This window comes from Oncorhynchus nerka, linkage group LG21 (genome assembly GCF_034236695.1).
Source record: "Oncorhynchus nerka isolate Pitt River linkage group LG21, Oner_Uvic_2.0, whole genome shotgun sequence".
Classification (NCBI taxonomy): Eukaryota; Metazoa; Chordata; class Actinopteri; order Salmoniformes; family Salmonidae; genus Oncorhynchus; species Oncorhynchus nerka.
The window spans coordinates 31,797,289-31,812,876 of NC_088416.1; the positions used below are offsets into that span (position 1 = coordinate 31,797,289).

At 39.5% G+C, this 15,588-nt stretch overlaps 1 protein-coding gene across 4 annotated transcripts; it reads right to left on the bottom strand.

The window, feature by feature from the left end:
• Positions 1-10,955, bottom strand: LOC115110633 (target of Myb1 membrane trafficking protein-like). 4 transcript variants are annotated; one of them, XM_029636445.2, is made up of 16 exons: positions 10,827-10,955; positions 5,176-5,260; positions 4,993-5,071; positions 4,732-4,881; positions 4,483-4,617; positions 4,199-4,327; positions 3,825-3,941; positions 3,551-3,684; positions 3,440-3,467; positions 3,212-3,335; positions 3,058-3,121; positions 2,489-2,558; positions 2,101-2,169; positions 1,391-1,450; positions 1,088-1,127; positions 1-931 (listed from the first exon to the last, which is right to left on the bottom strand). In XM_029636445.2, the coding sequence occupies exons 1-16, from the start codon at positions 10,876-10,878 to the stop codon at positions 834-836; spliced, it is 1,434 nt and encodes a 477-aa protein (XP_029492305.2). In that variant the 5' UTR covers positions 10,879-10,955; the 3' UTR covers positions 1-833. The 4 variants fall into 4 exon arrangements, with proteins under 4 accessions (XP_029492305.2, XP_029492307.2, XP_029492308.2 ...); XM_029636447.2 differs by lacking the exon at positions 10,827-10,955 and adding an exon at positions 10,245-10,327; XM_029636448.2 differs by lacking the exon at positions 4,199-4,327.
• Between the last annotated feature and the right edge of the window lie 4,633 nt (positions 10,956-15,588).

Genomic DNA, 15,588 nt, shown 5'->3' on the forward strand with positions numbered 1-15,588 from the left:
TTTAAGACTTCACCTGTTTTTAATGTTACAGTAATTCATCATGACATTGTGTAACATTTGATAAACTTCAAGTACTCCAGAAACAATTACGTTTGTATTGCTCTTCCTAAAAAGTGTCCTGTATTACAAATGGGATTCATCATGAGCATCACATAATTTCCCCTAATTATAGCTTATTGCAATTTACCAACATTGTGTTTATCATACCTGCATTTTCTGGAATGCACACCATTCAATGTTTTTCTGAAAATATTGGGCATATTCCATTCTCTTCTAAGAAATGTAACAGGAATTAAACTCAATCATTGTGCAAATGTTTGTATCCGCAGCCATACCAGAGGAGGCTGGTGGTAGGAGCTATAGCATGGGCTCATTATAATGTCTAGAATGGAATAATGGAACAGTACCAAACATAAGGAAACCACATGTTTGACTCCATTCCACTGAATTCCATTCCAGCCATTATAATAAGCCAATCCTCCTATAGCTCCTCCCACCAGCCTCCTCTGCTGGATATCCATATACAGTGGCACGGGACGACTTAAGTTCTTATCATAAAGCACTCTTTTAGTGTAAGTTAAAAACACTTGGTCCAAGTTAATTTAGCCTTAACATAAAAATATACATTAAACATACTAGATAAAGACCTTAACCCAGGAGAGTTGAACATAAAGTAGTTCACCTGAGTGTCAGTAGCACAACCCAATTGTCAGGAGTTGTTGTTCCCACCAGTCATTTACTCACTGTATGTGCCAATCATACATTCATCCAGTTCAGTCCTCTCACACTATTTGGGAAAATGGCATTGGTTGTGTGACAGGTTGCAGCTTGGCCTATGACTCAGAGTAGTGGTTGTTGTCACGAGAAGAAGCTTTCAGGGACGGGAGTCGCTCCGCTGCTCTCGCTCTTTCTGCCAGAAACCGGTCAAACTCTAAAAGGAGGGAGAAGGAGCCTTAGGCGGGCTTTTTTGGTCTCAAAAAGGATTACTCAGGACTTTGTAATAGTAAAAGGAAGCAAACTAAACTGTTGTTGGATCTACATAGCGATACCCAGGGAGTGGATGAGGAATTAAGAAATAGAAGCTCACCCTCACTTGTCACACCCTCTGAATCAGCCATGTCGTCCTCCTGTGACACACATGAAAGCCATGACTGTTATGGTCACGTCAACAGTCACATGTCCAAACAAAATTGAATATGTTCAAAAATTCAGGAATGTTTCATTTGCTGGGGTAAAGCACCATGCAGGCATTTTCAATTACTGTATACTATGTATAGTCCATAAAACCAAATTAGAGAGGGGGTGCAAGGACTGGCACTGGTATAACATGGAACCAAGTTGGATTCTGCTTGTATACCATGACATTGAGTGAATGCTAACAGTGACCCACCTCGTCCACATCCAGCCACTTCTCAATGTCATCCATCACAGACGTCTGACTCACAGGGATCTGGGGGTATTTAGGCAAGAGGTTACTGTCAGGATGTACTGTAAGCCACTGTTTTCTTGTGACCGCCAGACTCTAGAGTACCATTACCTTTAGATTTTTCTTGGGCAATCTACAAATAACCACCATTCAAGCATGCGGACCCCTAGTATTCTGATTGAAACCAGTTTATTTTAGACGGGGAAACAAGGGATCCATCCACCACCAAAGTTATAGCAGGGAAAACAACAGAGTGGGAGTGCAAACATAGTAATAATTTAGAGTCATGATTTAAAAGGGATACTTGGGGAGTTTTGCAATGAGGCCATTTTGGACACAAATGGTGTTAACGAGTTCATCCGACTCTGGAGTAGTAGATAAAGGGCCTCATTGCCAAAATCCAGAAGTATCCCTTTAGGATGTGCCAATACACACCATCTATCAGTTTCAGAAATGAACACTTATAAAACATGAATGCAAAAATCAAAGTAAGAAAAAAATAATCAGATCAGGCACACCAGAAAAAAGATCATACAACCATCTCAGTACAAAACGGAAAGGAAACAATCATGAATTAAATACACACTAAACATGCTTGAATGCAAAACATCCCAGCATAAGCCCCAGGGGTAGAATGCAAAAGGAATGGCACTGTGCCAGCCAATCAGACCCACCATTCCCTTTTCCATCATCCAATCAAACTGTGTCGTGGAGCTCAGGGGGGTGGAGTCTGGGCTGTCACCCTTTACACAGATAGATATTTATTTATTTATTTACAAAACCATTGGGTTATGAACAAGGAGACAAAACAGAGACAGACAGACAATCTTATAGCACTAACAAAAGTGCCAATTTTGCACGTGAAATTGTGGCAGGACACAGAGAACATTGTTTAAACATATAAAGGCAGGGTAGACCTACACATGAACTAAGACAAAGGGTTATTGTACATATTAGTGACACTCCACAGGGCATAAGGACTCCATGGACACAACCAATGCCCTTCCTAAACAAACATCCTTTCAAATCTGTCCTGGGTTAAATAATTCTGGGGTTACTGACCGTTCCAGTGTTCTGTAATCTGGTGTTTTGTGCTTGAGCCAGACTGTCGGCAACACCTTCATTCCGATCACTAAAACACACATTTCACTGCTTAGAAAATGATGCAGTTTACAGTGTACATACAGTAGTAGAATAATAGCCATCTACACAAGTAACCATTGGCCAAAGTACAAACAACTTTATTGGAAAACCAAATACAGAGGAGAAATGTTCCTTCAACATTTGTATTGCAAATGTTTGCACAGTTTTCTCACTAGCCATGTAAGCTTGCAGTTCATGCCAGACTCCATTCATAATCCTTATTGACAGAATGAATGGCACAAATATTTTGAGACAGCCAGGTTCACTTCCAGTCTAGACTAGTGCACCAGCTTAGCTGGAGCAGGACTTCTAACCTAAACAAGCCAGGGACTGACAAGACAGCACTAGTCCATTTGTTATACAGTACTAAGCCATGAGAAAGTCTTGACACCTGCTTTAGTAAGCTCCCTCTCACTCTTCCTATGAGTCTGAACAATCCATTCTACCATGAAAGCAAAACCTGGACTTTTGTTGGAGCTGTCTATTACCTCGGTCTCGGTTGTGTCTGTGAGATGCTCCTGTTCTGTGCAAATTCATCGAATTCCCTCATACCTATGTGGAAAACAGGGTTAAGAGAATGAATTGTACTATAGGGACACATTGAGAACCTCTATCAGATCGAGGAACACTGTAGTTACTTACGGAGTCCTGTCATCTGACTAGACACTGTGTCCACTGTTGATCGGCTGAGCTGGCTGTGGGGGGGAGCTGTAACAACAGGCTTGATTGCTGCACTGAGGTCAATAAGGTTGACGTAGGTCGGGCTCTAGGTGATTGAGAAAATTGTGAAGTTGAACAGTACATATCTCATCCAAACATGCATTTGTGATAAGGGTAAAGGACCACAGATCCTTTAGAAAAAACACTTACCTGCAGTGTAGCTCTTTGTCTCTGAAACCTGGAAAGGAAATAATGAAAATCATACTGCTATCACAGCAGGAATTATTGACTGTATCTGATGTTGATCATTTAGGACAATACCTCTGGTAGCGAGTGAATGTGGCATTGATTTCATCGTTGGCAACCAGCAGCTCTTCTGTCAGTTTCTCCTCACTGAGTCTTGGGACCAGCTCCATTATCTTATCCTGCATGTCTTTACATGCTGCATACAACTCCTACTGACAGAGAGCAGGAGATACAGAGAGTCAGCAAAAAGACAGCAATGGACAAAAGAGAGATGGATACAAACAGATGACATGTGTCACAGCCATGGTTGAACAGCCATAGAGAGAGCCCAGCGAGCGAACCAACTAACCTGAAGCAGCTCTGTGTCTGAATGCTTAGCTGTTGCTGGATCCAGTTGAGACATCATATCTGACATCACTGTCAGGTTACCTCGAACCACTCCCAGGTCAGTCTTCAACTTTTTAACCTGGAATAGGAGTCAATGGCATCAGCACTCATATGCTAAATTGTGTGGGGTGGGGTTGGCATAATACTGTAAAGCATCAACTTTTATTATACATTCTGAATGTGAAACAAGTAACTGAAACATCCACAGTGCACAAGGTAATTGGATTTTAAAGTAATGCCCTGGAGTGAATTCAGCCTGCATGCAAAAGATTGTGTTACTAAAATAAAAGCCTTGCCATTTTAGAGGGCCCTGTATGACGGGAGCATTCCAATCACCTGATAAGGTGTGAAGGTGAGGGGTCTCTGCTCACTCTGTTGGGATGCAGGAAGCTGTGGTGATATGGGGACAGGCCTGGGGGATGAGGGTGCAGCAGATACAGTGACAGGCCCGTTATCAGGCACAGTCTGGTGGACAGAGCACAGGGACCAACTGAGTTAGAGAATAGTGTTAAGGAGTAGGGAGTTAAAACAGCTTTAGAGAGGTTTAGCAGAAAGTTGTGATCTGTATTTGTCAGTGAGGAAATGCATGCATTTTCACCAGTCATTGTTTGAAGGTATACCCTATTTGGAGTGTGAATGGGGGGGTATCCGTCCAGTTCAGTCATGGGAAACTCCAGTCCTTTCCGTCTCAGGTCCTCGTACACAGAGACCACGCCCGTCAGAGCTGGCGAGCTGCGGAATGCGTCTGCCCATGCCTGAACAATAGACAAACACACATCATAAACCGCACACACCGACAATAGCTAGCGGTCAATTCCAACACAGCTCTGTGACTTACTGAAGGTATGAGTACCAATGCCATCTCTCACCTGTATAAGGCTGAGCACCCTGTCATGCAGGACCAGAGGGGGATTGTTCTTGGGTAAGATGGACCTGACAAGAACCCCCTCAACAAACTCCCTGGTTGAGACTAGCACATGGAACCTGTGGCCACAGTTCTTCACACACGCTTCCAGCACCTGAAAACCAACATGACATAAGAGAGATGGAGAGAGAAAGAAAGTTAGGTTACAAGTTCATGAAGAAAAGGAAAAAGTATGGTGAATGAGAGAGGTAAATGTGACACTCACAGTCAATGCCAGCATGACCTCTCTGAAGTTCTTGTTTCCAACAATCCTCTTCTTTATTGCTTTGTATGAATCTCTAGGCCTGTAATCATTGTAGGTAAACAATCAACTTCAGACAACAAAAGCAGAATACAGTAAGCTGTCAAAGGAAAAAAACAGTCCATTATGTCAACAGAGGATACACACCCCTCCTCTGTCTCGTTGATGATGTCACAGATGTCCATGTTGAGAGCCCAGTCCTCCGACTGGAGACTGGAGCTGGTTGCATATTCTGAGAACAAAAACAATAGAGACATTGCACTTTATTTTGCATAAAATTATCTGGAAGACATAGTCACTGTGAAACGGTCTCTGCCTCATAACACAACTCTCAATAGTTGTTTATTAGCTTACTTTGACGATGCCTCTACTCATCCATGCCAGTTAAATCCCTATTTGTTTGTCAAACTCATTCTTTCTCCATCTAACTGACTGGTTCATGTGACCAGCATTATGTTCCTTGGCAGACATTTATTTAAACAGATTAAAATGTTCTGTCTTCATTCCTCTGAAAGGGAGGGGATAGAAACAGGACTTAGCTCAGTTTAGAAAGTAGAACAACCTCTCCTACTTGTACCGTCTCATTGTGGTCATATACATTAAAATAGGCAGATTGCTTTTCCATCTATAATTATGTCACAGGGGGAGTTTAAGCTTATAAGATAAAATAGGCCACTTGTAAACTACATAAAAACAAGTTGGCAAGCAGATTAATTATTAATCAGCAACGTTACGTCTACAGTATGTATATATGTTATTCCATTATTTCTTAAAGGCCCAGTGCAGTCAAAAAATGTGATTTTCCTGTGTTTGATAAATATTTTCACACTATTAGGTGGAAATAATACTGTGAAATTGTGAAAACGATAATGTTCTTTTAGTGTAAGAGATGTTGGAAAAGTCTACCTGAAATTGTTACCCGTTTAGGTGGATTTTGGCCTACCTTGTAAATGTGTTAATATATTAATAAGAAAGAGTACCAAACCTCAGCTAGTTTTCATCTCCCACTCACAGTCCTAGCAAAATTATTGCTTGAGAAATTGCTCTTTGCTAAGAAGTAGATTGTTTATTTTTGACCATTTGAATTTAAAACATTCACAGTAAGGTACTTAAATGGTTTGATATCGAGATAAAAATGGCTGCATTGGAACGTTTTTTATTTTTGTAAATAATTTTTGAAATGGTATTTATTTTAATTAACAACAGATCAATACATAAAGCACATGAGGGAACACAAGCATACATAGATTACAAACAATGGAAAATCAAGCTAGGGGGTACAATATCACATTACAATTACACAAGGACCTAAGGGACATACATATACTTACAATTCTAACAGCTTTTTTTGTTAGTAGAGCATTTAACCGTCTTAAAATACAGTTCAATTTCTTTTTGTAGGGTACGAAAATGTGGTTTTCTGTTTGTAAAATGTACATTTGTGTATATGAAATTTGGCCAAACGAATAATGAAATGAATTACATAAAAATGTTTCAGCTTATTTCTATTGTATGTAAAGAATCCAAACAGTACATCTCTCCACAATAGTGTAAAATCTTCATAAATGTGTTCAATTATAAACCTACTGATGTCTTGCCACAGTTTTCTTACATGCATACAATGCCAAAAAAGATGCAACACTGTTTCTGGGTGGTCATTACAAAAGGAGCAATTTGAGTTGATGTTTTCCTTAAACTTCTTCATATAGTGGTTGGCAGGATAATATTTATGAATAATTTTAAAGGAAACTCCCTTAATTTTGTTAACAACACACAATAATGTGTGTGGCAACATCCACATTTTTTTCCATCAGATATTATCAATAAATCCATTCCAATAAGGCATGACATAAGGTATAGATACAACATCCTGCTGAAACAAGGTTCGTATCGCTCTGTTGTTGAATGGACCAAAAGAGAAACAAATCTTTCCTACTGATGAGTCAACAGGGTCAATAGAAGGTAGGCTCTGAGGGTCAGGTCTTGACACGTTCCTGAATAACATAGCAACACCTGAGGGAATGGCATCTAAAACAATTGCAAAATATTTAGGTGTTACAGGGACCTTGTAAAGTAATAAGAATTCTTTATAACGGAGTAAAAAAAACTCTGCGAGAAAAATTGTGTTTATAAATGACAAGACCATGACAAGAAAACCTGCCGATGAAAAGCAGAACGTTTCACTGGAACTTTGTCAATATTATAATTGCAAAATAACATGAAGTTAAGGCCACCAAAAGTAGAGAAGACATGATGAGGAATAAAATTCCAGATAGAAGTGGGTCTTCTTAGGAATTGTTTTATCCAATTGATCTTAAAAGTATTATTTAAATTAGTAAAGTCCAGAAAATTCAGTCCACCATTCTCACAAGTGTTCATTACAGCGGTTTTCCTAATGTAATGGGTACAGTTTCTCCAAAGGAAGTTGAAAAGCATCAGGTCTATCTCCTTGCTTATTTTACTGTCAAGATATAAAGATAGAGCACCATATGTTAGTCTAGAGATTCCTAATAACCAAGGCTGAAGGTCTCTACCTTTTAAAGATAAGTCCCTCTGTAGCCATTGATTTAGCTTCTTCTGGGGTTTTTTAATAAGAGGGTTAAAATTTAGTAAGCCTCTAGACTTCTGATCCTTTGTAATGGCTATGCCTAAATATGTAAGTTATTCTTTTACTGGAATACCATAATATGAAAGTGTCACAATCTTTGACAGCTATGAGTTCACATTTAATAATGTTAAGATATAGACCAGACGCTTTGGAAAAGGATTGTATCACATTGATCAATATGGAAATTTGGTTAGCGTCTTTCAGAAAAGGTGTAGTATCATCAGCCAGCTGGCTTATAATATTTTCTTTACCAGCTATGGAAATACCTTGTACAGGACTATTATTTAAAGAATTTGCAAGAAGTTGGGTGATTAATAAAAATAGGTACGGAGAGATAGGACAACCTTGCCTAATTCCTCTCTTTAACTCAAATCTAGGTGAGGCGCCATATTTCAATTTGATAGAGCTGTTACCATTTGCATAGAGAGTCTTAATAGCCTTACATAAAAAAAATCCCCAAAGCCAAGTCTCTCAAGGGAGTGGAAGAGAAACTGATGCTCTACTGTGTCAAATGCTTTATAAAAATAAAAATAATAATATGAAGCTATCCTCAGTTATTAGGTCTCAGTAGTCAAGTATGTCTAATACTAGTCTGACATTGTAATTCCATCAACACCTGGTGATTTATTGTTCTTTAGATGTTTGATAGACTCTAATCTCTTCAACTTTGATGGGTTCATCACACTGTTTAGATTCTATATCACTGATAGAATGAACATTATTCAGTGAGTTAAAAAACATATCTGTGGATTCCTGACAATATGTAGAGCTATACAATTTTCTGTAAAAATTTCTACAGTATTTAGCGATTAATTTTTGGTCATCTGTAATAATACCATCAATGTTTAACTTATGGATAGCGTTATTTTTAGCGTGAAATTTCTCAAGTCTAAAGAAATAGGATGAATTCTGTTCTCCCTCCTTAATCCATTTTTCCCTAGATCTAATAAAGGCTCCTTCTGCTTTTAATTTATATATATTATCCAGTTTATTTTGTAACTCAATTAGTTCCATCTTCTCCTCCTCCGAGAGGTCGGCTGGGGACCTCTGAGAAAGGGAAGTTATCTTAATGATCACCTTTTCCTCCTCAGCTCTTCTGGTCTTAGCAAGATTACTACCATATTTTCTAAGGTATTTGGACACCTCAAATTTAAAGAGCACCCAGTTCTTGCAATACGATTTTTCTTCACAAACCCTTTCCCAAAAGTGTGAGAGCAGATCTTTAACCTCAAATTGAACTATATCTTAATTTAATAATGAGCTATTAGCTTCCAGTAGAATGCTCTACCAAGGTTAGTGTCAGGGGTAAATATTTTGATATCAATGTAAATAGCCTTATGGTCTGTGAGGGGAGTAGTACAAATATTTGTAGTAACACACTCACCATCAATACATTTGGATATAAGCCAAAAATCTATTCTGATTGTCTGGAACCTGTTTTGTTACTCCAAGTGAATGATCTGTCGGCCGGAAACCTCTCTCTCTCCATATATCAGTAAGATCAAACTTTTCCATAAAAAGTATTAACCCAAATTCTGATTGGTTCGGCCATCTATCAGTTGAATTATCTATTGTAATGTTAAAGTCCCCTCCTATCAATAATAACAAATTGGGAAATTTAGATAACCAATGAAGTATATGTTTCTCTATAGATTCAAGCAACTCATCATTCTCATGTTTGGTGTTGTACCTGTAGAAGTTTACAGTAATGAGCATAATGTCATTGTAACTGATCACAAGACAAATAAAGTGACCAAAGGGGTCACATTCCAAGTGTAGAATATTACCGCCAAAGGTATTTTTCATTATAGTGACACCAGCGGAGTGTTCAGATCCATGGGAAAGCCAAATATCGTTGCCCCACTGTAACCTCCAGAAGTTGGCATGAGTGAGACTCTCGAAAAAAGCAAAAATCTGTTCAAAATTGTTTAGCAAATAAAAATAAGACCTTGAGCTTCACATTGTTTCATAACCCCCCTAGCATTAAGAGAAACTATAGACAAAGACAAAACAATAAAGATGATATAAAAGTATAAACTGTAGTAGGATGAGTCAAAGACGTAGGAGCAGTGAACGTAAACGACAAGGAACCGAGATCTGCACCATTTAAGTCAATTTAAAGTGAAAATAGCTTATACCAAAACCTTTGAGCTAGACGTTATCTGGCTTTGAAATTCAACTCAACTGAAAATTATGTTCAAGACCAAACCAAGGGTTCTTGTAGTAAGAGAGACTAAAAACCCTCTTTAGTGTAATCAGGAACTATTCTGAGAAATAAAATAACAAATAATAATTTAAATAAAAGGGTACCTACTATTTTAAATGCATATGAAAACTGATAATAAAATAATGGAATAAAAAATGTTTTACATATAAACGTTCCTAAGACCTTTTTGGAAATAAGTATTAAATACTAAATAGAGCAATAGCCGTGTAAAGTCAGAGCAGACCTGTATGCCCTTTAAAACAGTATCTTAGTTACTGTATATATAAAACATAAATACAGCTTTCAATCTTCTTCGTAAATTTGTAAACAAAATATGTCTTCTGGTCATACAAGAACAAACTAATAAATTGAAATACCCGAGTATTCCTGAAAAATAGTCACCTGATGCTTGTTAGGTAAACAACATAAGGAAAATGAGAATACCATGGCTGAAACCATCAACCTGTTCCTTCTAGTGAGATTTTAGGGATTGGAACTTTAATAAATTCCCCTTTCTTAAAATTAGGTCACGAAGGAAGGGAACACTTTTCACCACCCCACCCAGAGCTTGCCAAACGATTGGTCTATAGACCAACCACAATACCCAAACTGGCCAATTAAATTGAGGATTAAAACACTGTAGACCCGCCTCTAGGGTATTATTGTGCGGTGCAAGTGTCAGTCAAGTCATAGCGTAATCTAAATATCTTTTTGCACTGTCAATCTTGATCAATTAACTAACTATAAGCAAGCAATTATCACAGTTTCGTTTCTTATTAAATACATAAACAATAACGTCAATTTCCTTTTCCATAGCCTACGGATTATCTAGTGTCGTTTTATGGAGTGATAGTGTCTGTTTTCCAACAATAGCCTACCAATGTCTTGTAGCCTGTCATGCCCGATGCAACTATGTAAACTATCTACAAACTCACGCGCCAAACCACTATAAACCTACTTTATTAGTTAAAATGTAACAATTACCTATTCGCTGGCCCACCGGTGTAGTAAACGGGTTTCCTGTCAGAAACTCCATCTTTCTTTCTGCCAGTCAAACCAAAATCCAGAACTGCGCTTCCGTCGTTTCCACAGCAGAGGAGTTACCGCAAAGAACTGAAGCAGCACACATTGAATTAAATTAGGGTACGTCATCTGTTAAAGTGAACGTTACATTCACTGAACATTATTTTGTACTAATTGGGAATTGCATAAAATGAGACCATATTAATATATGCAGATTAATAGGGTAGTCTACAATAGAGCCACCAGAACAGTTGCACAGAGAGGAACAAAATAAACACTATTTTAGCTAAAGGCTAAACGATAAACCATCTTCACATTCTACCCCATCAAAATACGTGGACTATGAAGCTACACTACATGACCAAAAGTATGTGGACACCTGCTCGTCGACCATTTCATTCCAAAATCACAGGCATTAATATGGAGTTGGTTCCCCCTTTGCTGCTATAACAGCCTCCACTCTTCTGGGAAGGCTTTCCACTAGATGTTGGATCATTGCTGCTGGGACTTGCTTCCATTCAGGCACAAGAGCATTAGTAAGGTCAGGCACTGATGTTGGGCAATTAGGCCTGGCTCACAGTCGGTGTTCCAATTCATTCCAAAGGTATTTGATGGGGTTGAGGTCAGGGCTCTGTGCAGGCCAGTCAAGTTCTTCCACACTGACCTTGACAAACCATTTCTGTATGGACCTCGCTTTGTGCACGGGGGCATTGTCATGCTGAAACAGGAAAGGGCCTTCCTCAAATTGTTGCCACAAAGTTGGAAGCACAGAATAGTCCAGGATGTCATTGTATCCTGTAGCGTTAAGATTTCCCTTCACTGGAACTAAGGGGCCTAGCCTGAACCATGAAAAACATCCCCAGACCATTATTCCTCCACCACCAAACTTTACAATTGGCACTATGCATTGGGGCAGGTAACGTTCTACTGGCATCCGTCAAACCCAGATTCGTCCGTCGGACTGCCAGACGGTGAAGCGTGATTCATCTCTCCAGAGAATGTGTTTTGACTTCTTCTGAGTCCATTGGCGGCAAACGCTTGGCATTGCGCATGATGATCTTAGGCTTATGTGCTGCTGCTTGGCCATGTAAACCATTTTCATGAAGCTCCCGACGAACAGTTCTTGTGCTGACATTGTTTCCAGAGGCAGTTTGGAACGATGTAGTGAGTGTTGCAACCGAGAACAGACCATTTTTACACGTTACGCTTTTCAACACTCTTGTGGTCCCGTTCTGTGAGCTTGTGTGGCCTACCACTTCGCGGCTGAGCCGTTGTTGCTCCTAGACATTTCCACTTCACAATAACAGCACTTACAGTTGACCTGGGCAGCTCTAGCAGGGCAGAATTTTATTAAACTGACTTGTTGGAAAGGTGGCATCCGTTGACGGTGCCATGTCGAAAATCACTGAGCTCTTCAGTAAGGCCATTCTATTGCCAATGTTTGTGTATGGAGATTGCATGGCTGTGTGCTCAATTTTATACACCTGTCAGCAACGGGTGTGGCTGAAATATCCGAATCCACTAATTGTGTCATTGTTTTCTTGAGTCATGTAAACTTTAAAGTAACAATATTGTTGGCTCTGTGCTTTACAGCTATTTCAACTAATTCAGTTTTCTGCCACCAGGTCGCACTGTTTCATTATAGATCACGTACATGTTAGGGTTATGTTAGATTTACTAGTCAGTCTGTCACTAGTTATGTTATGGTATGGTTTCTATTTCACATAGGTTATTTCACTTTATTTACTGTGCACTATAAGGAGTTATAGACACGTCTATATTATTTATTACAGTGTTTTTAGATAGTAATGAGAATATGTGCAACAAAAAAACAAATTATATGTACTGTGGATGCTATGACATTGTAATAGCATGTATTTATTGCAAAATTCCTAAAATATTGAATAGTTTGTGCATTTAAAGTAAATAACCTGTAAATTACATTCCTTAAATGTTGTATTCTTCCTCAAAGAGGCTGAGATATGCAGGAGAAAAGCCCAATAATTTACTTGTTATGCCACAAAGTTGAGTGACTCAGAATGACTCATGTGAGACGAAAATGAAAACACTTTAGAGGTGTTACTCTCACCGTCTCTGCCTTTACTGTTCTGTACCTCACAGATATGATTCCATTATATCACTAATAAAAATATCATATCTTCCTGTGTGTGACTGATTTGGTTTCAGGTGCTTTGAGGCTGCGAGAGTGTTTCAGAGCCGGTAACTGCATGTGTGAGTATGAATATTGAACGTGCAGCAGATAGTGTTTGAGAGATGGTCACTGTCTGTGGTCATCAGATGTGAGTTGCTGTGTTGCACCTGGAATAGTTGTTTTGTTCATTAATTGTCTCATGAGTCTGGGAATTCTCTCCTTCTCTCTTTCTTTCTCTCTCTCGGAGGACCTGAGCCCTAGGACCGTGCCCCAGGACTACCTGACATGTTGACTCCTTGCTGTCCCCAGTCCACCTGGCCATGCTGCTGCTCCAGTTTCAACTGTTCTGCCTTATTATTATTCGACCATGCTGGTCATTTATGAACATTTGAACATCTTGGCCATGTTCTGTTATAATCTCCACCCGGCACAGCCAGAAGAGGACTGGCCACCCCACATATGCTCTCTCTAATTCTCTCTTTCTTTCTCTCTCTCGGAGGACCTGAGCCCTAGGACCGTGCCCCAGGACTACCTGACATGATGACTCCTTGCTGTCCCCAGTCCACCTGACTGTGCTACTGCTCCAGTTTAAACTGTTCTGCCTTATTATTATTCAACCATGCTGGTAATTTATGAACATTTGAACATCTTGGCCATGTTCTGTTATAATCTCCACCCGGCACAGCCAGAAGAGGACTGGCCACCTCACATAGCCTGGTTCCTCTCTAGGTTTCTTCCTAGGTTTTGGCCTTTCTAGGGAGTTTTTCCTAGCCACCGTGCTTCTACACCTGCATTGCTTGCTGTTTGGGGTTTTAGGCTGGGTTTCTGTACAGCACTTTGAGATATCAGCTGATGTACAAAGGGCTATATAAATATATTTGATTTGATTTGATTTGAATCAGGGTAACCATCACTGTGCTCTTCTCTACTGCTGGCCTGTCACACCCAGGGACTTTCTGACACAACTGGGTTCCACAGCACAGAGACTGAAAAGGCACTGGCCATTCACTGTGACATTTTGCTCCACATACAGTATGTGTATTTCAATGGCATTCAATTGTCCATCTGATTCCAAGTGTTTTTCAACTGTACCAAAGGAGGTTGGTGTCACCTTAATTGGGTCGGACAGGCTCGTGGTAAGGACTTGAGCAGAATGAGTGGAATGGTATCAAATATATTAAATAGGTGGTTTCCATGTGTTTGATTCTATTCCATTTGCTGTCCAGCCATTATTATGAGTCGTCCTCCCCTCAGCAGCCTCCACTGATCTGTACCCATGAAATTAACGCTAACAAAAACTATCTGGATGATTACAGAGAGAATGAACCATTATGGCCTATGTATACCATAATCATAATGCAATGGGGATTTCTTATTAGGACATGTTGGTATAAAAATGTTTAGGGAGTGATAAGCCCTTGAATCATGGTGGCCCATGCTATCTTTTGTTGAACAATGGGTGTGAGAAAGGGTCTTTCTGGTAAGGAAGGGTACCAGTGTGTTCCAATGCAAAGTCTTGGTGACCACTGCAGTGAACCAATAGCCAGCCTACATGGTCCTGTCCAATCCACAGCTGAAAGACAGTCGCTGGCACAGCGTGATTTCTTCTCTCAGAGGAAGCTCATGGGTTCAATACAGGGACTGCAAAATGCCAGTGGTCACCAAGATTGAGCCCAACTCTGAGTCAATAGACAGAAATGTCACATAAAATGATGTCGCATCATCACTGTCTGATCATCAATGTGATAAAGATGAATAGAAAATATAAACAGATTCCATGCAATTTGGAAGCAAGTCAATGTCTGGCCAATGTACTGTAATTTCTCCTATCTCCGGTTATTGAGCCAATTGTTTACAAGATCTTGCACATCACATATTGACCTGGGAACTGAGACATAATCGACAGTAACTTGATACATTGAAGATCATTATTTAGCTGTTGTACACTAGATCTTCCAGGTGTGAGATTCTTTTCAGAATATAAATACTGTTCAAATTGATCAAGAAAAGGTTGCAGAAATGCATGGAATGTGATGGAGGAAAGGGTCTCAACTCTCATCAACTCTTCCTCAACCCTGAGTCAGATAACACAATTCCATAGAAGTTTTCTTTTACAGCTCTATCAACCAGTACTGATTCAATCTCCCATTGTCACACTTCAACAGTTTTCTAATCCTCCACCAATGAATGAAATTAAACCAGCCACAGGGCACAGGTCACAGGTCACAGGTCAATGGAGACGCAGTAGAAAGACAGGCAGCAACATGCATGGTTGGAAAGGCCATCTCTTGCAACTTGTGCTCACCTATGCTTCCTAGGCAAATTTGTGAAACCACATGATTCAAATGCCCTTCATATATAATTGAGATGCCATTATGAACCTATACTTAATTTCTTTAATGTCACTAAATGCACAGTGCTTAAGTTATTACTGGATTAATGTTGTAAAGCATATGAATTTGATATGATGTTGACTTACATTCTAACACCTCTATTGTTAACTGAAACCACTTTACATCAGCATGCTCTCTCTGACACCATGCTTTCAATTATAAAAAAGAATCATCTCAC

What these genes read in the sequence shown, in the direction of transcription:
- LOC115110633 (XM_029636445.2), bottom strand. Translation starts at nt 10,878, where the DNA reads ATGGAGTTTCTGACAGGAAACCCGTTTACTACACCGGTGGGCCAGCGA. An exon ending in CCATTCACACTCCAAATAGG is followed by an intron (nt 4,328 to 4,482) that starts GTATACCTTCAA and finishes TCTGTCCACCAG; the next exon opens with ACTGTGCCTGATAACGGGCC. An exon ending in CAGACACAACCGAGACCGAG is followed by an intron (nt 2,559 to 3,057) that starts GTAATAGACAGC and finishes TGTGTGTTTTAG; the next exon opens with TGATCGGAATGAAGGTGTTG.